General features: G+C 33.7%; 1 protein-coding gene across 2 annotated transcripts in view; it reads left to right on the forward strand.

The window, feature by feature from the left end:
* Nucleotides 1–23,014, forward strand: part of TRIM37 (tripartite motif containing 37) — a 101,312-nt gene that overhangs the window by 17,430 nt on the left and 60,868 nt on the right. For both annotated transcript variants that reach the window (XM_045513757.2, XM_010951041.2), the window contains exons 7-12: nt 553–676; nt 1,536–1,603; nt 6,840–6,964; nt 11,203–11,253; nt 12,398–12,479; nt 14,161–14,237. In XM_045513757.2, the coding sequence (XP_045369713.1) occupies nt 553–676; nt 1,536–1,603; nt 6,840–6,964; nt 11,203–11,253; nt 12,398–12,479; nt 14,161–14,237 (527 nt within the window). The remainder of the gene's footprint in view (nt 1–552; nt 677–1,535; nt 1,604–6,839; nt 6,965–11,202; nt 11,254–12,397; nt 12,480–14,160; nt 14,238–23,014) is intronic.

The following is a 23,014-nucleotide window of genomic DNA, read 5'->3' on the forward strand; positions in this document are numbered from 1 at the left end:
GAGGGTGTTCTAGTTTGAGATTCTCATTGCTCGTGCTGTTTATAATAATAGTAAGTATAGGAAAGATTGCTTTTTATTTTTGATAGTATGCTATTAAAAAATTTGTATGTACTCTGCAGTCTTTCTGTGTTTAATTTTGGAACAAATTTAAAACTTTGTTAACTAGAGTAGATACGGTTTTTTCAAATTTTTCATTTCTTTTAAGATTTTGCATGAAGTGAACTGGCTTTAGTATATTTTGTTTTTGAACAGTGGTTTCCTATATGCTTGGCGGTTTGAGTATGTTTTGTATGTGTTACTTAAAGCAATTTTTCATAATTACATATCTTTCTATTTAAGTATTAAAATATCATGTACTTTATTCATTAATTGCTTATCTTTAAGAATTTTTTCTGAGTTTTCTGTGATGTGAACAATTAAGTTTTATTGACTTACAGTTTTTAAAGAGGAAATCAACTGAATTCAAGAATAATTGCAGTGATTGCAGTAATGTCTGTTTATTCCTGTTTAAAAAATTCTTCAATTAAAACTTTTTACTTGTTTATCTTCTAGGAAAGAAACGTAGAAGCTGTAAGAAATGCAAAAGATGAGCGTGTTCGGGAAATTAGAAATGCAGTGGAGATGATGATTGCACGGTTAGACACACAGCTGAAGAATAAGCTTATTACACTGATGGGTGAGTGTTTTCTATGCTGCTTGTGTACATGTACTTTGAGCCTCCTTGTGGTTCTATCTTTGAAGGGTAAAGTTTGGTGCGTTGTTATAGGCTAAGATAAGATGGCTTTAAAAAATACAAGTGCTACCTATTAGTTGTCCTTCTGTATCAATTAACATTACACCAAATTGATACTTTTGACTTCATGGAATATGCTTCCAGTTCTTCAGACTTGGTGATTTACAAAGAAAATGCCTATCTTGTTTTCTTTTTTTTTTTAAACATGTAAAGCAACTTCTTTCTTCTTTTTTTATAAAAACAATTTCTGTAATAATAATTCCTTTATCCCTGTCTATTTCCAGCTTCTTGACTATTTTCCTCTCTGGGCATTCTTTTTTACAGGTTCCTATTGTGTTCAAAGAACATACCTTTTGCTGACATTTAGTATAAACATCTGTCCACTTACTACATCCTTCGTCTTAGTTTGCAGTTAAATTTTGGGGAGGAATTATTTCAGAATAGTAGATCGATTAAAAACTATACTTTTCTACTTCTTTATATTCCTTTAAAAGAAACAATAACATTAATTTCGTTACAAGATACATTGTCATTATGTATTTCTTAAAAGAATTTAATAGACCTATATTGCATTTTGTCTAAAACTGTAGTTAGGGTTGGTTCTGAAATCCTCTTATCAAAGCTACTATAATATTAGATTCGACCTCTTAAAACTCTGGGAAAATTTTTTTAGGGTAGCTATAATGAAGGAATTTTGCTTACTTGAAATTGATTCTTTGTTATTGAATATGTTCACTGAAAGTTAATTTCATTCTTAAACCAATAATGAGCCTGAATGTTGGTCTTTTGCTGTTTTAAATAGGTCAGAAGACATCTCTGACACAAGAAACAGAGCTGTTGGAATCCTTACTTCAGGAGGTAGAGCACCAGGTGATGAAATATTAAATGAAATGAGATAAAATTCTTTTTTTTTTTTTGTTCATATGCTCTAAAAGTTTTTTTTTTTTTTTTTTTGACAGATTTACATGAGATCAAAAGATTTGGGGATCTATGTGCTATACCAGGGATTTTTATGAAATAGGAATCAGCTGATTCTTTTCAAATTTTCTCCATTATATTTGGGAACTAGATAAAATTAATAAGATTTATTTTGTTTTTGGAAAAATGGAAATATTTTTGCTAGGACTAGCCAATAGGAATCTATAAATCTATAAAAGATTAAAATCTTCTGACATTGTGACTTAAGTGGTGACTGAGATAGAATGTTATTGCCAATTACTTATGTATAGTGATTCTTAGGATAAAATTAGCATTTTTATTTATTAAGGAAATTTTTATTACATACCAAATAGACAGCAGCCATTGGTTTAGAAGTTTGGAACACAGCAGTGGACAAAATGGCAAAAAATAAAATCTGTCCTCAGAGAGTTTATAATTTAAGATTAGAGGTGGGGATAAAGTCATAGTGAATGAATAGATAAAATATATAGTGTCACAAATATTTCATAAATTTTTTTGCCTTGAATTTGGTTTTTGGAATTCTTGAATTCCTCTCTGTGCCTAATACACAGCTGTCTACCGTGATTGTTCCCTTAATTATAATCCTTGGGATTCCCTTCACTTTTTTCTTAGGTAGAATTCCATGTTTCCTGATTCCCATGGCTTCTGTGCTCTTGATATACATGTTTCAGTATCATGCTTCCTCTGTGGCTTTCATGAAAGGGTAATCAGAATAAGTATTTTGAGACGGCATGTCTGAAAATGTTTTTATTCAGTTTTTACATCTGGTTGACAGTTTGACAGAAGTCAGTAAATAAGTATTTAAATATTCTTGTTTTTCTTTTCGGTACTCTTGTTCTTATTGTGCATATTATTCCCCCTAGTTCAGAGACTTTATTTTATCCCCTCCAGAGAATAAACTGCTGGAGTGATGGGACAAATTTAAACCAGCTGTGGTGGTGTAGGGGTAGGATCTGGGGAACTATGCACTTTTTAAAAAACATCTTTATTGAAGAATAATTGACAAAAAATAAGTTGCATATATTTAAAATGCATAATTTGATAAGTTTGACAAAGGTATACATCTGTTAAACCATCACCGAAGTCAAGGTAGTGACTATTCCTCCAAATTTTTTTGTGCCTCTTTATAAACTCTCATTCTGCTTCTCCCAACATTTCCCTTTCCAGGCAAATCCCTAATTTTACCTTTTCTAAAGTTTTATATATTTGAAATCATATACATTATATACTTGTTTTATGGCTGACTTCTTTGACTCAGCAAAATTATTTTACAGTTTATTTTTATATCTATAGTTATTTCCTTTTCAATTTCTGAATGATACTCCGCTTTATGTATATTACCACAATTTGTTTTTTTCATTCAGTTGTTTATGATCATTTGGTTTGCTTCTTGGCTTTTGGCTTTTACAAATTAATGGCAGTGAACATTCATTGACAAATCTATATATGGATCTATATTGCCTTTTGTCTCGGTAGATGTGTGATTAACTTTGTAATAAATGCTAGCTGTTTTCTGAAGCGATTGTACTATTTTGTATTTCCATCAGTAAACTTTGAAGGTGTCATTTCCTCCATATCTTTGCTAACACGTGATATAGTCAATCTTGAATTTTAGCTATTCTCATAGGAGTGTAACAATGTTTCATTATGGCTTTATTTTGCATTTGCCTTAAAACTAATGAAGCTAAGAATTCTTTCTTGAACTTTTTTGCCGTCTATATGTCTTCTTTGTAGGGGTGTCTCTTCAGCTCTTCTGCTCATCATTGTATTGACTTGTTTACGTTCTTGTTGAGCTTTGAGAGTTCTTTATATAAAGAACTGAATATAAGTCCTTAATTAGATATGTGTATTGCAGATTTTCTTGAAGTCTATGGCTTGTCTTTTCATTCTCTTAAAAGTATCTTTTGAAGGAAAGTTTTAAATTTTGATGAAAGGTGAGTTATCACTTTGTTCTTTTGCTGTCATAGCTAAGAAATCTTTACCTAATGTAAGATCACAAAGATTTTCTCCTAGAAGTTTTGTAGTTTTAGGTTTTGTATTTAGGCCTGTGATCCATTTTGTCCCATTTTTGTATGTAAGGTGTAGGTCCAAGGTAGTTTTTTTCTTTTTGTTTGTTTTTTTGTATATGGCTATCCAGTAGTTCTAGCACCATTTGTTGAAGACTAGCCTTTCTTTACTGAATTGCCTTTGCATCTTTTTGGAAAATAGTTGTCGTATTCAAATATATATACATTGGTCTGTTGATTTATTTTATGCCACTACTGCACTGTTTTGATTACTGTTGCTTTGTAATAAAAGATAGTGTTAGCTTTCCAACTTTGCTCTTCCTTTTATAGAATTGTTTTGACTATTCCAGGTCCTTTGTATCTTCATATGAACCTTAAAATCAGCTTGTTATTTCTACCAAAAAAAGTTTTGGGGTTTTGATTGGAATTACATTGAGTCTCTCTATTAATTTAGAGATGTGTGACATCTTAACAATACTGAGTCTTTCTCTCACTAAGAAGACTCCATTTATCTGGATCTTCTATAATTTCAACAGTGTTCTGTAGTTTTTAGAGTATAAGCTTTTCATGTCTTTTGCCAGATTTATTTCACTATTTCAGAACTTTTGTCAGATCTTTTCGGTATTTCAGAATTTTCGATACTATAATAGAAGGTATTTTTTTTAAATTCTAATTTCTCACTTGTGTCTATACAATTGATTTTTGTATATTGATCTTGTATCCTACAATCTTGCTAAATTATTTATTAGTTCTGGCAGCTATATTGTAGATTTGTTGGATTGCCTGCGTATAGTCTCGACATTTTTGAATAAAGACATTTCTCTCTGATCTGGCTACCTTTTATTTATTTTTTCCTTGTCAGGTATTACTGCCCAGAACTTCCGGTATAATATTGATTTAAATATGATGTTAGCTGTGGGTTTATTATAGATGTCCTTCGTCAGATTTAAGAATTCCTCTGTATTCCTGTTTTGCTGAGAGTCTTCATTAGAACTGAATGTTGGATTTTGTCAAATTCTTTTTCTGCATGTATTGAGATGATTGTATGGTTTTTCTTTTTAGTTCTTAAAATGGATTAACTTTTTTTTTAATATTAAACTACCTTTTGGGATAAAAATGCTGCTTTGGTCCATGTATTGTCCTTTTAACATATTATTGGATTTGATTAGAAAAGATTTTGTTTAAATTTTTTGTATTTTTGTGTGAGGGATATTACACTGTAGTGTTCTTTTCTCAAAGTATTTAAAATTTAAATTATGCCCTCTTCAATTTTTTGGAAGAAGTTGTGTAGAACTGATAATGTTTCTTCCTTAGATGTTTGATAGAATACATCAGTGAAACCATTTGGGCCTCATTTTATTTATGGAGTGGTTTCTTTAATAGACATAGGGCAGTTCGTATTACCTGTTTCTTCTTGAGTGAGCTTTGGTAGTTTGTGTCTTTCAAGAAATTATTCCATTCTATTTGAACTTGCTGAATTTATTGGCATAAAGTTAATAATATTCCCTTATTATCCTTTTAATTGTGAAATGCAATGGCATCGCTTCTCTCTTTCCTGACATCGGTAATTTGTGTCATCTTTTTTCCCTGATCAGTCTGGCTAGAGGATATTGATTTTTGTTGATTCTTCTCAAAGAACTGGGTTTTGTTTTTGTTTTTTTCTGTGTTGTTTTTCTGCTTTCTATTTTATTAATTTTTGTTTTGATCTGTTTTCTTTCTTTTGCTTAGTTTGAGTTTAACGTGCTTTTCTTTTTCTAAGATCTTAGAATGGAAGCTGGGGTTAATGATTTCAGACCTTTTTGTTCAAAATACTTTCTTATATCCCTTGTGACTTCTTTGACCTATGAGTTTTTCAGAAGTGTGTTATTTTTAACATAACATTCAGTTATATTTGATCCTCATTCATGGCTAAATAATTCAGCAAATTTAGCGTAAAAGGGAACTACTTTACCTTTAGTGAAGGTATCTATTCAGAAGTTTACCTTTGGAGAAAATAAGGTCAAGGAAGTATACACATATTATGCATTCAATAAATATTTGAATAAAAGCTATAATTTTTTATTTATCATATGATACCAGTCAGGTCATATCATTATTTTGGGTGACCTATAAGCAGCTGTCATTTAAAAGATAAACCCAGATATAGTGGGTTTAATGAATATCATTCATACGGCATTTGGTAGTGTATTAGTTTGCTAGGGTTTCTATAACAAAACATTATAGATTCAGGGGTTAAACAGCAGAAATCTGTTTTCTCAGTGTTCTGGAGACTGGTAGTCTAAGATCAAGATATTGGCAGGTTAGGTTTTCCCCAAGATCTCTCTCTTTGGCTCACAGACAGCTGCCTTCTGTCTGTGTCTCTTGAAGGCCTTGTCCCCAGATATAGTTACAGTCTGAGATACTAGGGATTGGGACCACAACATATGAGTTTGGGACAGGGACACATTTCAGCCCTTAACAGTTGTTTACAAAGCTGTCTCACATACAGCTTCATGAGTGTAACAAACTCAGCAGGAGATATCATTCCAGTTTTGCATATTAACAGACTCTGAGTCATATAATTCGTGTGTGGCAGGACTAGGACTTCAAACTGGTTGTCTCGAGTACAAAATCAGTAGTAGTCTTAAAATTGCCATGCTTATTTTGCTAAAGTTGGATTCCTCACTTTTTACCTTTGGTATAACTTAATGCTTCCCAAAATGATATAGATTAATGAGACTTTTTTCTGTGTATTACATCTTAACATTTCTCTGTTCCCAGGAGTGCAGTTTCAGAAATCCTTGTTTGAAGGCTATTTTCCTCTGGAGTTTTGTTCATTTATGTACATAATGGCATCACCGTACCTGTCTAGTATATATTTCTAGTTGCTTAAAATTGGATTTATGCTAATATACAAGGAGACAAAAATACATTAAAATGAAATACTGATTCAATGCATTTACTGTTATAATGGAAATAAGTAAGCCTAGATTCTTTATAGATTCTTAACTCTCAAACCCACTTTGACTTATTCTATTTTTCTTGATCTTGTTGTTTTCAGTATATAATCAGAATAATTTCCATTTTTCTTCTTTAAAGATTTTAAGGTGCCAGTGTATGGTAATTTTGTTTATTCAGACAGCTTTTTTCCCCTCACACAGTTGCGGTCTTGTAGTAAGAGTGAATTGATATCTAAGAGCTCAGAGATCCTTATGATGTTTCAGCAAGTTCATCGAAAGCCCATGGCATCCTTTGTTACCACTCCTGTTCCACCAGACTTTACCAGGTATGGCACTTTTTTTTCTAACTTCATTTTTATTTGAAGTTTATGTGCAGATGCCTATGTTTGTTTCAAAAGAATGCTGTTGCAGACAGCTAGAACTCAGGTAGTTCTCCCTAACCAGTTAGATAAGTATTTATTTCTTTCTGAATGAACAAACTGATACATATTTTATTTAAGCACTGAATGTTATTAAAAGGACTGGGTATTGGCTATTATTGAGTAGATTTGAGTCAACTAAGGATGTTCATTAATATCCCAAGGCTGTCTCTTTGATAGTGTGGTCAGCCATTTCAGTTTTGAAGATTCTTTTCTGAATTATTCCATCCATCACCAGTGGAATGAAACATAAGTTTTGATATAGATACTATATATAAAGATAAAGATTTTCCAGTGAAAGGTACATGGATCTCCTAAATCCGAGCCAGCTGGAGTGTTTGTCCAAAATGCAAATTCTCAGATCTGCTCCCTGACAGTCTTTGGAAATGGTTTCCAGAAGATGAATCTTGAGCACCCTAATTCTGTACTAAAGTTTGGGAACCACTGATACAGGTAAACTCCTATACTGATACCACTTGCAGCAGCTCATCGGTCAGGCAACTCTGCTTTAGACTTCTCAAGGGTCAGTCTCGATCACATCCAGGGATTGTTTTGATTTTCTTTTCTAATTACTCAAGGGACTCAGAACTCCAATAATCCCTTCTCTTCACTACCTTTTTTGGGGGAGTATAGATGGAAGGAACTGAAATTGAGATTGAGATAGGGAGGGAGGAGGCATATCAATAAGGAGAAAACCACCCCGCCCACCCTGATAATTAAGGAGCTTTCCATGCGAAAATGTCACCTTAGGTCCTTCTTTTCAGTAAACCTTACTATCTTACTGGAAATTTTGGCTTATAATTTAACTGTAATTTTTATTAGAAACTCAGCTTATGATTTGTAATATATAGGAAGCAGGTATTTATCTGTTGATGGATTTATCAGCAAAGAAGAGGCCCAAATAAGAAAGACCAGCATTCACTGACATTCAGTTATAGACCAAAGTTCAGATATGCAGAGATGTGGTGATTGTTTCTAAACTTTGAGATCATGGGACTGATTGCCTTATGTTCTATCAGTTGATGATTGGTGATGGAGCCAATTAGTATTATTTATTAAAGATTATCTATATGCTCAGCACTGTTGTAGGTGCTGCATTGGAGGCATGGAAGAGGAAGTAATAATCTTATTGGGTATATATTCCACATTAAATGGTAGAGATTTGTATATTAAAATCAAATACTTGTTACTCAGATATATTCTGTCTTATATCAGAAATTCTGAAAAGAAGTCAGTGTAGAAACTGGTTTGGTCAAGATGACTTTATAGCCTAGAAAGGAATTGTGGAAGACCTTGAAAGATACTTAGGATTTCATTAGGTAGATGAGAATAGGATACGTATGTATGAATCAAAATATGGGAATGTGATAAGAGCTGCTATATTTGGAGCTCAGCAGGGAAATCATTTCAACCAGGGTTTGAAGGACTGTTTTGCTGGTGCATTGTAGATGGCCGCAGAGAGGACTTAAATGGTAGAATAGTGTAGCTTTCAGTCTACAGAGAGTTGTAATTTCGTGAGAAATGGTCAAATCGGGGTGGAAAACCAGTTTTTGTGTAGCTGACCAGTCTGTTTTCTCAAGGAAAAAATGGATACTTGTCCTATTTTTCTTTCCTGTATTCCTTAAGTCATGATGAAGTCTCTGGTCTAAAAATTTGCAGATCAGTATTTTTCTATTGGGCTAGAGATGTTTGGGGGCTAGTCGCTCCATATTCTGTTAAGATTCACTGACATCATCATGAAATGAATCCAGACATAAAAACCAGAGCAGAAGAAGTATAGAAATAGAGAAAGCTTTGAGAAGATGAAACTGTGCCTGATTTGCAGGCAAAGAGTGGTAGCACCAGTATAATTGTAGATAACCTATGAATGCGTGAGCATAATGTGGAGATGTTAATAAATAGTTAAGGGTGGTAGGATTGGTAGAATTAGATGGCTTAGCAGTCAGTATGGCTTTGTGTATATATGTAAAGAAAGCAAGAGACATTTTGGAGCAAATATTTCTACCAAATTACAAGAATTTTCCAGCAAGTATTTGTGAACATTTATCCATTCCGTGAATATTTGAATACCATCTATGTTCCAGGCATGTGCTAGGTAGAAGTAGTGAGCACAGTAGAGTTCTTGCTGCCTCAGGTTATGATTTAGTGAAAAAGATACATGATTGAAGTAGTAATAAAATAAAATGGGATGACTGGTGATAGAGGAAGTACGTGTATCCTGTTTTTAATGTTTCCTCGTAGCACTAATTTGTTTTAATGTTATTTGTATCTGAAAAGTTTTCCTAAAAAATTATACATATGTAGGAGTATATCACAATACCCTAGGATTGATAGTTGTTTTCTGTGTTCTGAATGTGACCTTTTTTCCCAACAAGTGAGAGCCATCCTGTACCCTCTTGGTTAGATGGCTTTTATACCTGTTAGCTCATATGCTTTCTATCTCACTGTTCTGAGTTAAACGTGTCATCTCCGTATTCTGTTTATTTTGTGTTTTGGTGAACCCTTTTGACTCTTACTGGCTGATAAAAATATGACGATGATAGTCTGGTCTTAATATAAAAATAACAGTAACAACAAAGGAATTATATCACACTGTTTAAGGACATGGTGGAAGAAACAGTAAGAAGATCAGCAGGAAACTGGGGGTTGGTTGATGTCTGTAGACTTTATGAAGAATGTTTGGTGGGAGAACTGACCAACATTTGTACGACTGGAAGTTGCACAAAATTATAGCCAAAAAAGCATGTCATAACTTGACCAAATTTGAAGACTATCCTGGGGAGAATTCCTGGGAGCTCTGATTAGGTTTGTGGTTCCAGGAAGGCTTCCAAGGCATTAATTGTCTTAGTCCTGCTAACTGGGGTTTGTGTGTATTGAGTGCTAGGAGAGTGTATCATGGGGAGAAGTTTTAGCACACCTCCAAAGGTATGTGACTTCTAATCTGTTAGAAATAGTAGGGATTAACCAGACAAGACAAAAGGGTGTAGGGATGAGGAATGTGAGTCTCAGCTGCCTAGGGATATGGTTAGGGGTGCTTGACAGTTGGGTAATAGCTATACAGTTAACAGTTGCTAGGTAAAATACATCTACTTAACTGTGAAAAAGACCGGAGCTATTTAGCTATACATACTTAACATAAAATAAAGACTAATGTGTTTTTAATTATATGCACCATATTTCCATTGGTAAACCGCTGATTAGGTACCATCACAGTGTTATGCTATAGATGTATCTTATATCTTATTTTGGTAATAACACATTTTCATGAATTGAACTTTAGAAAATATATCTGAGTATGTGGTGAAATGGCTTTTGATTTATCTTTTTGGTACATTTTAAATTTTATATATTAAATATATAAATGTGTTACAACACTATGTAGGATAGTGTTTTTATCATAAATGTTTTACTATCTCTGACTTTTGAGGTGTTCTAATGACAGTACTACAGACTATTCACATATTCAAAGCATAGTTATCAGCAGAATGGATTGTCCCTTTGCCTGTCTCCTGTGGTTGTAATTCAGTTCTCTTTGGAGAATAGTGTATAGAACTGAAGTTACTTGAGGTATCTTGCCTTGCCAAGAAACTGTTAATGTGTTCATCCTACTTGCCCCCATGTGATTATATATTCTTATCCTATAAAATTGTATAGATTTATTTGCTAGTAAATAGTCTCAAAGTATTTAAGATCTGTCAACATTCCTCATAATTTGTTCTGAAGCAGGAAGTTTGGGGATTTATTGTAATGTCTTTTCCTTTTGTTGTTGTATTTTTTTAAACAAGTTTATTTGTTTCATATTTCAGGTTCCTGGCCTAAGCACCAATTTCTTCCTTTTCCTATTTCCATGACTACTTTTTAAATGTCTCTTATACTTATTTTAATACTTAATCACATACTGCCTTAAAAAAACTTTTATAAAGTATTTGTTGAGTATCCGATTTAATTGCAAACTATTGATGTCAGATTTTGATGGTTTTATGAATTCATTTGATTTATATTATATTTTAAAAGGTTTTAAAAATATTTTTAGGGACTTAGTAAGGTTTTCAAGATACTACTGAGGGACTTCGTGTTTTAACTAAATGAAATTTTAAGCTTAAATAAGCCAAATAATTTTTTTTTTGCCTTTTGTTTCTTTTTAGTGAATTGGTACCATCTTATGATTCAGCTACATTTGTTTTAGAGAATTTCAGGTAAGAGTTTTTGACAACTTTGGTGTTGGGTTTTTTTCCCGTTGGTATGTGTACATAAGTAAGAGCCAGGAAGATGTGTACATAAGTAAGAGCCAGCAAGAGTAGGACAGACCTAATGAACTGTGTCACTCAGTGTGTAGTCTTAGAAGAAACAAGTTTCCTATTAGAAACATAGAGGTCATGTTTCTGGATTGTATTATATCTTCAGGACAGATTTCTTCTCTATTCTGGGGAAAGGAACCTTTTTTTTTTTTTTTTTTTTTAAGAAGAGAGTTCACTTAGCGTTTGCTAATAAGGTGAGGCAAATGGGATGATAGAGATTGGTGAGCCCTCCCACTCGTCTTCAGAAATAAGAGTCATGGGAAGAAGTCCATTTGCGTCCATTTATCTTAGTGCAAAGTGCGAAATTGTGGATGAGGGGACATTGTAAGAAATTTGTAAGTTTTGTAATTTGCATCCTAATTTTGTTAGCTTATACTGCTTTTTCTCTAAGATTAGAAGCCAAGATCTTAAAACACAAAGGTCTTAGAGGGCTTGTCTTAAAGGGCTGCATGGAAATGGGGAACCAAGAATATAAGGTCTTAACCTTGGGAAGAGAAACTCTAAGAGTCTGATAACCATCAAAATAGGCCAAACTGTGAGAATTTATACCACTCTGTTTAACTTTTTTTTTTTCTTATGGGATAATTTTGTGGCTAAAATAAAAAATTTCTGAGGATTTCCCTGTATTTTGTTTTTTCTGTATTACAGAAGGAGTATTCCATAGGAATGTGAGGAAGAAACACATCTCTTTTTTTTTTTTTAATACTTTAATGGGAGAAAACTCCTTTTTGAAGTGGTAATTAAATTCAAGACAGTTATATTTTTCTTTTCCCTTAAATGACAATTTTTTGAGGTTTTTTTTTAACCTGAAAACTGAAAAGATACTGCTGAATATTTACCTATATCATTAAAGTTTCTTTTATTTCAGAATTTAAGCATATATACTCTTACACAGTGGAATTCTGACTTCTTCAGTTGCCTTCATTTACTTGTCCAGGACTCAAATAAGTAACATAAATAAAGTGGTTGGGTTTTAGTTTTGCCTGTTGTTGTTTCACAACAGTTTTGATCTTGGGATTTGGTTGGTTTTCTTTTACTTCAGTACTTTGCGCCAGAGAGCAGATCCTGTTTACAGTCCACCTCTTCAAGTTTCAGGACTTTGTTGGAGGTTAAAAGTTTACCCAGTAAGTTTTTCATTTATTACTAATAAATTTTGAAACAAAGATCTTTCTTTCAGGGTTCTGTAGTACACTGGTTCACTATTTTAGTGGAGTAAGGGATTAAAGCAATGACAATTTTATGTTTCTTTATAGGGCTTATGGGCTAAATCTATGAAAAAAATGAGTTAAATATAAACAGTATAAACCCCAGCACATTACTGAATCTTTTACTTCTTGTTTATAGAAAGATATTTATCTTTAGAAGACATGTTTAAAATTCTTACTTTAAAAATCATTTTTGAAATAAAAATAAAATATACAGAAGGTCATCAAAAACACATGTATGCTCATTGCATACTCATGATGCATTCCAGTATGTTTCTTTGACCTGTGTATGTGCTGCAAATTTGCAGCTGGATCCAGTGGTATGATGAGATGCATAGTCAGTTCCACTGTCAAGAACATAAGCAGTAGAGTGTGCTTTTATCACATCATATCTAGTTGCATCTCTCTGGGATATTGGTGCTCATTGCCTACATCTGTTAATTCACTGGGAGTTGCAAGATAGTGATTATTTATTAGTCGTAATCCTTTTATAAAGAGATGCTTCCCTTTACCTATTATTTGGTTACCCAAAATAACAGTTTATATAGAAGAGGCAGAATTCTTTCCTGTTACTTATCAATTTCCCTTGTTTTCTGAAAGTAATTATCATTAGGAATTCATGAATTTATACATATTTAATCTCATTAAGTTGGCTTCTGTGTCACTTTGCTCTGACCTTAATAGCCTAGTAGTGACACTAGTAGTTAGCTTTCTTATTTTCTTCCATGGCAAGGTGTTCTAGTCTCATCTTGTACATTTCCTACTCTGTAGCTGAAATTGGCCATTTTATCCAAAGAGCCCTGATTTTAGTGGGAAAATTATATTCCAAGACCAAACTGGGTGCTCATTTTGACCAGGTTGGTCACTATTTCTAGGCTTCTGTCATGAATAGAACTAGGGAGTAACATAAGTAAATGTTTATGGGGGTTTGGGAGGGGGGAGGGGTTAATATGTATGTATGTCTTGAAAAATTTACTTAATGCACTTTATTTTTTAGAATAGTTTTAGGCTAATAGCAAAATTGAGTGGAAAGTACAGAAAGTTCTGTACACACCCTCTGACCCCACACATGTACAGCCTCCCCTGCTATCAGTGTATCCTGTACCGGAGCTGTACATTTGTTCCATATATATATCTTATATATATGGAATCATATGTTGTCTTTTTGTGACTGGCTTTTTTTTTTCCTGTTTTGCAGTTTTAAACATTTTTTTTATTGAGTTACAGTCATTTTACAATGTTGTGTCAAATTCCAGTATAGAGCACAATTTTTCAGTTATACATGAACATACACATATTCATTGTCACTTTTTTTTTTTTTTTTTTTTTTTTGCTGTGCGCTACCACAGTATCTTGTATATATTTCCCTGTGCTATACCGTATAATCTTGTTTATCTATTCTACATATTGTGACTGGCTTCTTTTGCTTAGCGTAATGTTAAAGTTTATCCACTTTGTAGTATGGGTCAGAATTTTTAACGCTGAATCATATTCCATTGTATGTATATACCACATTTTGTTTATCCATTCATCTGTCGATGGACACTTGATTGCTTCTACCTCTTGGCTATAGTCAATATTGCCTTTTTCTTTTTTTAAGGATGGAAATGGAGTTGTTCGGGGTTACTACTTATCTGTGTTTCTGGAACTCTCAGCTGGCTTGCCAGAAACTTCCAAGTAAGTATGATATTCAGTGAAGTAACAAACTTTAGTGTGTGTTTACATACCTTCCTTGTAGCATTTTTTAAATTAATTCTTTCATTAATTACTATATTATGTCTGTTAAAATGTATACTAGTATGGAATCCCTGGCATAGTATGGTGGCATAGACTGGCAGTTCTCAAATCATATGACCTGGTGACTCTTTGTACTCTTAAATTTTATTGGGAACACAAAAGACTGTTTCCTTTTGGAGTTATATCTATTGATATTTTCTGAATTAGAAATTAAAACTGAGAAACTTTTTGAATTTTTATTAATCACTTTAACAATAAACCTATTATGTATTAACATAAGTAATATATTCTTGAAAAATAGCTATTTTTCTAAAGCAAAATAATATTTGGTGAGAAAGCTGGTATCATTTTGTATTTTTAAAAATCTCTGATTGGCTTAAAGATGGCTGAATTCTCACTTTTGCTTCGCTAGTCAATTTATTGCAGTAAATTGTTTTGGTTGAAGTATATGTATAAAATCTGGCCTCTCAGATTTTGGATTTCATATGTAGTTGGGGAAAGGTTTTTTTAATGAAATATAATTCACATACCATAAAATCCACCTTATAAATAAGTGTACAAATCAGTAGATCTTACTATATTCACTGAGTTCCGCATCTATTACCAATATCTAATTTTAGATTTTCATCATCCCATGAAGAAATCCTATACCCTTTAGCAGTCACTTTCCCTTCCCTTCCCCACCCAGTCCTTGGCAACCATTAATCTACTTTTTGTTAGGGAGGAACACTTTAAAAAGCAGTTTTAGATAACTGTAAATCATCTTTGATATTACACCAAAATTGTTAAATGTGATTTGCAGTATGAAACCTGGAACCATATCAGGGAATTTTATTCTATTCTACTCTATTATATTAAAATCTGTTGTTTTAGTATGAGATGTCTGCTTCTAGTTATGATGGAATAACAGGGATGACCCTTCTGCAACAGCCAAAAAGAAAAACATTTCCTAGACACTGGACATGAGACAACAAATGAAAGCAGACCCCAAGGGACAAGAAATAGACAAGTGAGCTCTATGATTGCCTCAGCTTACAACCTTGAGAGAGTTTTCAGGCTGTAACACGTGGAGGCAGAACTGCAGTCGAGCCTGACTGACTCCCTAAGTTGATGAGAGAATGCTGCATTGGAAGAATAACCAGAGGAGAGAGCTGCACAGAGAACTCCAGAGATTTGTAGAGATTCCATTCAGATATTCAGCAGAGTACTGCTTAGGGCATGCATGTGAAGAAACTTACCTGAGGTTGGGGAAGGAACCATCTGAAAGGATTAGAGGATGTGGTGTCTGGTGCTCATACAGGGTCAGTAACTGTGTCTATTCCCACCACTACAGTGGAGAAACTTGTAATCCATGGGGCACTGGATGAAGTACTCAGGAAATTTTTGCCTCAGTAGTGGGAAACTGGACACTGCTCCAGACCCATCTAACAAACAAAAGTAAGACCTGAAAAGATGAAATTGTTTCCAAGTAACCTAACTGCATCCCAGAACAGGGCTCAAGAAAATTTATAAGATCACAAAAATACCCAGCATCCCACAAAGTTAAGTTTACAATATCTTGTTTAATCAAAGATTAATTGGCATGCAAAGAGGCAGGAAGACATAACCAATAATGAGGAGAGTAATCAACTTAAATTGAGTAAGAACTTTTTTAACGTGGGTTATATCTACTGATATTTTCTGAATTAGAAATTAAAACAAATTTTAAAAATTAATTCACTTAAAAATAATAAACCTATTGCATATTAACAAATAATATTTCTATGAATAGGAACTTTCTCTAAAGCAAAATAATGATGGGAAAACTTGTTTTGTGTTTTTTGAAATCTTTGTGCATCTTACAAAAAAACGTGGATTCTCATGTGAGAATTAGAGAATATTTAAGATGGTTTTTTAAAACCATTTCATTTGTTTTTAAAAGTTAAATCGAAATGTGGGAGATACAAAAGGCTCGAATTGAACTTCTTGAGAATGAGCCATATTTGAGATGAAAAATACACTAGATGGTATGAATGACAGATTATATATTGCAGAAGAAAAAAATTAATGAACTTGAAGGCATAGCAGTAGAAGGTATCCAAACTGTGAACATAGGAGAACAAATTCCAAAGCAGTGCAACAACTTGAAGCAGCTCAACGTACAGATACCTGGAGTCCTCCAGGGGAGGGGGTGGGAAGAAAAAAGTAAAGAAATAATGGTGAAAACTTTCCAAACTTTAATGAAAACTTTAAACCCACAGATCTAGAAAGTTCAGTGAACAACAGGCACATGAAACATGAAGAAAATACCAAAGCACATCATAGTCAAATTGCTTGAAACCAATGATAAACAAAAGATTTTAAACTGGCAGTGGGAAAAAAAGCCGTTATATTTAGAGGCACAAAGATAAGGATGAATTCAGAGTTCTCACTGGAAACAATACAAGTGAAATATAGCAACATTCTAAAAGAATTGAAGGGAAAAGTTTTCAACATAGAATTCTGTACTTAGCAAAAATACAGTGAAATTAAGATATTTTCAGACCTGAACTATTAAGAAATGTTAAAGCAGAGGCTTCAGATAGAAGGAAAATAATACCAGTTGGACCTCTGAATCTAAATAAAGAAATGAAGAACACCAGAAATGGAAATTGCATGGGTAAATAAAATTTTTTTTCTGTTATTAAAGTAACTTTAAGTGATAATTGACTGTTTAAATGAAAATAATAACATTGTACTTTGGGATTTACAACATACATGGAAGCAAAATACATGACAACATTTATAGTATAGTATGGTATTTATAGGCCAAAAGGATAGAACATGGAAATATAATGTAAGATTCTGGCACTGTATGTGAAGTGGTATACTGGCAATTAAACTAGACTATGGTAAGTTAAAGATATATACTGTTCTATTACTTTCTCTTGCCTGCTGTAACTAATTGCCACAAATTTGGCCACTTAAAACAATAGAAAAAATTTTCCTCACAGTTCTGGAGGCCAGAAATCCAGAAACTATTCCTAGGCCCAAATCCAGGTTTTGGCAGGATTTTAGTAGTTCCAGAGATACTAGGGGAGAGATCCATTCCTTGGTTCTTTCAGCTTTTGCTCACTGTCAGCTTTCCGTGACTTGTGACTGTGTCACTCCTATCTCTGCCTTTGGTCACATTGCCTGCCTGCCTTCCTTCCTTCCTTCCTTCCTCCCTCCCTCCCTCCCTCCCTCCGTCTTTCTTTCTTTCTTTCTTTTTTTTTCTTTTCTTTCTTTCTTTCTTTCTTTCTTTCTTTCTTTCTTTCTTTCTTTCTTCTCTTCCACTGTTTTCCTCTTATAATGACACTTATGGTTACATTTAGGGTTCACATGGATTTTCCAGGAGAGTCTCATCTTGGGATCCCTGGCTTAGTCACAGCTGTATACTCCCATTTTTTGCCGTGAAAGATAACATTCGGAGGGAGGGTACATACAGCTCAGTGGTAGAGTGTGTGCTTAGCATGCAGGAGGTCCTGGCTTTAATCTCCAGTACCTCCATTAAAAAAAAAAAATTAATAAACAAGTCTAATCCCCCCCCCCCCCAAAAAAGGGTAATGTTCACAGTTCTATAGATGAGGATGTGGATACTTGGGGGACACTATTCAGTCTGCCACTACTATAAACTAAAGCCACTGCTAAAATGACAAAAATATATAGCTAATAAACAAAGGGGATAAAATTGAATTATAAACAAATACTAATCTTAATGAAGACAGAACAAGATAACAGGTAACAACAGATGGGACAAATACCAAGATATAGTAACGTGAATGGTCTAAACACCCCAATTAAAAGGCAGAGGTTGTCAGATTGCCAAAGAAAAGCAAAACTCAAGTATATGCTAACCAGAAGAAATGCACTTTAAATATAAAGATATGCCATACTAGTACTAATCAAGACCAAGTCTTGATTATCAAGTATATTTCAAAGCAAAGCATATTATCAGATAAAGAAATTTATTTTATAGTGATAAAAGGATCAGTTAGTGAATAGAACATATAACGACTCTAAACATTTCTGTTTATACCCTGCTAACAGATCTTCAAAATACAGGAAACAAAAACTGATAGAAGTATAAGGAGAAATAGACAAAAGCTCTTATTTCAATTTATAGAACAGGTAGGCAGAAAATCTTCAAGGATATAGTACACAGAACAACACTAGCAATCAACCTGACCTGACTGACATTTATAGACCGTTTGATCCAGCAGTAGCAGAATACAAATTATTCCTAAGTGTGCACAGAATATTTACCAAGACAGACCATTCTGTGGAACATAGAACATGTCTGAATAAATTCAGAGGGATTCATATCATTCAGATTATGTGTTTTTTAAACCATAGTGGAATTAATTTAGATATTAGTAACATATTTTGAAAATCTGATGTTTTTGAAAGTTAAATAACACACTTCTTAATAAATCCTGGATCAAAGAGGAAATCATAAGAGATTTTTAAAAAGTGTTTTGAACTGAATTAAAATGAAAGCACAACATACCAGAATTTGTAGTATGCTACTTAAGGCAGTAAGTGGGAGGAAATTGATAGGACTAAATGCCTATATATGAAAAGCAGAAAGGTCTTAAATCAGTGATCTCAACGTCTATTGTGATAAACTAGAAAAAAGAACTAGTTAAATGGAAAGTAAGCAGAAGAAAGGAAATAACAAAGATCAAAGCAGAATGCAATGGAATTTTTAAAAAAACACAGTAGAGAAAATTGAAATCAAAAGGACAACAAAATTTGAAGGCTAACACTATATGATTGTAAGATTTATAATAAAGGCACAATATGAACATAATACATCATAGTATTAGCATAAGAACAGACACAGTGATCAATGGAATGTGTAAGTTTCCTCCACTATCCAAAATTAGAGTACTATCCAAAATGAAACCTTTTGTAAACTGAAATGATACAAAGTGAAGAAGCAATTACCTTAGAACACATCTTGCTAACGGATGCACAAAATATATCAGGAAAAAGCATATATACTCATATACTCAATTCAAAGCCATGGTGGCTTGATGCTGAGATGCTGGGTGTAGTTCCCAGGGAAGGAGCTCGGTGGTGCCACTCTTGCTGCTTGGTATGCCTCTATAATACTTAGTACAAAACAAGCACTGAACGCTAATTTTACTTTTCAGCTTTTTTGTAAAAGCAAAATTTCTCTTCAGATTTCTTTTGGTTAACAAAAACAGATACTAATATAATATAGGTCCTTTTTAAAAAGTGAATTGTCATAAAGCGAACTTTTGAAAAGTGGGGGAAACCTACAATTCCAGAAATAAACCCACATTCATAAACTAATTTTTGACAGATGCAGAGGCAGTGCTGTGGATAATGTATATACTCTTTTCAACGAATTGTGGTTGAACATTTGGATATTCATATACCAAAAAATTGAATTTGGCTCCATCTCTCACACTATATATGTAAATTAACTGAAAATTGATCATAGACTTAGATTTAGATCCTGAAACAATAAAACTTACTGGAGAAAGCAGGAGAAAATTAAAGGTCATACCACATGTTGGCAAGAATATAGAGAAATTTGAAGTCTCATGTGTTTCTGGTGGGAATAAAATTATAAAACCACTTTTGTAAACCATTTGGTGGTCTGTTAAAAAGTTAAACATATACTTACCGAATGACTCAGCTAAACCACTTCTAGATATTTACCCCAGAGAAAAGGAACTATATATTTGTACAAATACTTTTACAGAAATGTTTATAGTAGCTTTATTTGGAGTAGCCAAATAGAATCAACCCTAATTGCCACCAACAGATGAATAGCTAAGCAGATTTCAGTATGTCCATATAATGGAATTACACTCAGCAATAAAAAGTAATAAACTGTTGATACATTGCAAAGACAGGAATGACTTTTAAATTAATTATTATTAGTGAAAGCAACCATATAAAAAAACACATATATATGATTCCACTTATATACACCTCTAGAGAAATACAAACTAAATCCACAGTGACAGAATGCAGTGTGTGGTTGCTTAGATGGAATAGGCTCACCTGAAGTTGGGTGGAGGGAGGGGGTAAGAGGGAGGAATTACAAAATGCAGAGGAAATTTTGGGAGACAATGGATATGTTTAGTATCTTGATTGTGGTAATGGTGATGGTTTTATGGCCATATGCATATATATGTCAAAACTTAACCAGATTGTACGCTTCGGATATGTGCAGCTTATTTGAGTTACATTTTATTGAAGCTGTCTTACTCAAAAAAGAAAAAATAACAGTAAAATCTTCATGGGTCTGTCTTGTACTTTGCTTGGATCTTTTACTCATGCTTGATTTTGTAACAACATGCATTGATCATTTGGAAAATAATGGTTTACTAAATACACAGTTGACACATTTCACTATGTACTATCAAGCAGTTACATTTCATCGATATCACCATTTTCGTAATGAACGTCTTGAATTACTGAAAAGCTTTTGAGCTCATGTGCATACAAATTTTAGAGTTTTTTTTTTTTTTTTTTTTCACTTGAAAGTGTGTGTTATATCATCGGCAACAAATGCTGACAGTTCTTTTCCGTAGTTGTTTTGGTCCAGAAAATGTCTGTCATGTATCCACAACTGAAGAACTATTGTTTGTCAGTTCTTTCAGTTTGATGTTTCACAAGAAAGTGACTAATGAGCTTGGAACTCTGTTGAACAAAGTGATTTTTCCAAGACAACCATTATACATCATTATGCAGCACAAGTGCATTTTTCCCATATTTCCCATTTGTGACACCAAGAGTTAAGGTTTCATAACATTTATCATTTTTACTACTTCATCAAAGACATTCTTGAGAGACATTGAAAAAAATTTTTTTCCATCTGGAAGTGTGTAGCGGTGAATAATATGATTACTGGTACATTTTAACTCTCATTGCTTTTGAATCACTAGTGCAAATGTCAACACAGCAAAAAAGGCAGATAACATCTTAGCGTTATTATGAAGGTAGTTTTGACTGTTTGTATTGCTAAAAGAATCATAGGGACCGACCCCTGAGTGGTACACAGCCTACACAACCACCTCTGGCATAGACTAACCTTTGCAGAATATTCTTGCCACCACTGGTGAGTCAACCTTTGAATAATGCTAGTATTATGGAAAGGATTCTGGCCTTGAGTTATAAGTGTTTTTTAGTCATGGCTGCGTTCCCAATCAGTGGACTCACCTGTATTGTTACTGTAACAGCTGACGTCTGCGGAATATATGGTTTGTGTTATGCACTGTGCTTTACATAACTTTACATAATAGTACATAAAATCTTGCCTTGTGAGCTATAGTTTTTCTTATCATTTCCATTTCAGAGATGAAAATACAATGGCTTAGTTAAGTTATTCACTCAAGTTCAACATTGTTAAACTGCAATCTGTTTATTAACAGATTTTTCTTTTGCTGTATTCTTTGTTCTTAACCAAAAGCTCTGATTTCCTGAAATCAGCCCTTGTAATTGGAAGGTGGTTGATCTTAGGCAGAATTATAAGAAGTTCAGTGATTACAGGATCTGTTCATATCCCTGTTACCACCATTAATCTTGGTTCTCTTGTCTATTAATTTATTTTCTTACCTTTAGGCATAACCTCAGAGATAATGCAGGTTTGGTTCCAGACTACTGCAATAAAAGTCACGTGACATTTTTGCTTTTCCGGTGCATATAAAAGTTATGTTCAAACTATGGTTTATTAAGTGTGCGATAACATTATGTCTAAAAAGACAATGTACATACCTTAATTTAAAAATACTTTCTTCCTCGCCGCCAGGCTGTCGCCCATGTGCCTGCGCGCCGCCGTGCGTCGGGACTGGGGTCCCGTGCCGAGAGTACTTCTGTTCTGGGACGTAGGGCACAGCTGGAAAGGTGGCCACCCTTTTGCCCATCATGCACTGCATGTTCGTGGGGAACCTGGTGCTAAACCATTCCTAGACCACCTGCTTCGGATCAGGGTTTCATATGTAGCAGAGCAGCTCCCTCGCTGCGATCTATTGAAAGTCAGCCCTCGACACAAGGGTTTGTAAAAAACTTCAAAAAAAAGAAATAAAATCAAGAAAAAAAATACTTTCTTCCTAAAAAATACTAACCATCACTGAGCCATCAGTGAGCATAATCTTTTTGCTGGTGGAGTGTCTTACCTTGTTTGATGGCTACTGACTGCTCAGGGTAACGGTTGCTGAAGGCTAGGGTGGGTGTGGCGATTTCTTAAAATAAGACAAACATGAAGTTTGCCGCATTCCTTTCATGAATGATTTCTCTGTAGAGTGCAGTGCTGTTTGATAGCATTTTACCCACAGTAGAACTTTTTTCAAAATAGGAGTCAGTTCTCTTAAACCCTGATTCTGCTTTATCAACTAAGTTTATGTAATATTATAAATCTTTTGTTGTCATTTCAACAGTCTTCACAGCATCTTCACCTGGAGTGGTTTCCATCTTAAGAAACCTTTTTTTTTGCTCATCCATAAGAAGCAACTTCTCATCCATCAAAGTTTTCTCATGAGGTTGCAGCAATTCAGTCACATCTTCAGGCTTTACTTCTAATTCTAGTTCTGCTGTTTCTACCATATTGGCAGTTAATTTTCCACTGGAGTCTTGAACCCCTCAAGAGTCATCCTCAAGGGTTGAAATCAAGTTCTTCCAAAGTTCTGGTAGTGTTGATATTTTGACCTCTTCTCTGAAATGGTGAATGGTCTTAATAG

The sequence above is a fragment of the Camelus bactrianus genome, chromosome 16, assembly GCF_048773025.1.
Source record: "Camelus bactrianus isolate YW-2024 breed Bactrian camel chromosome 16, ASM4877302v1, whole genome shotgun sequence".
Classification (NCBI taxonomy): Eukaryota; Metazoa; Chordata; class Mammalia; order Artiodactyla; family Camelidae; genus Camelus; species Camelus bactrianus.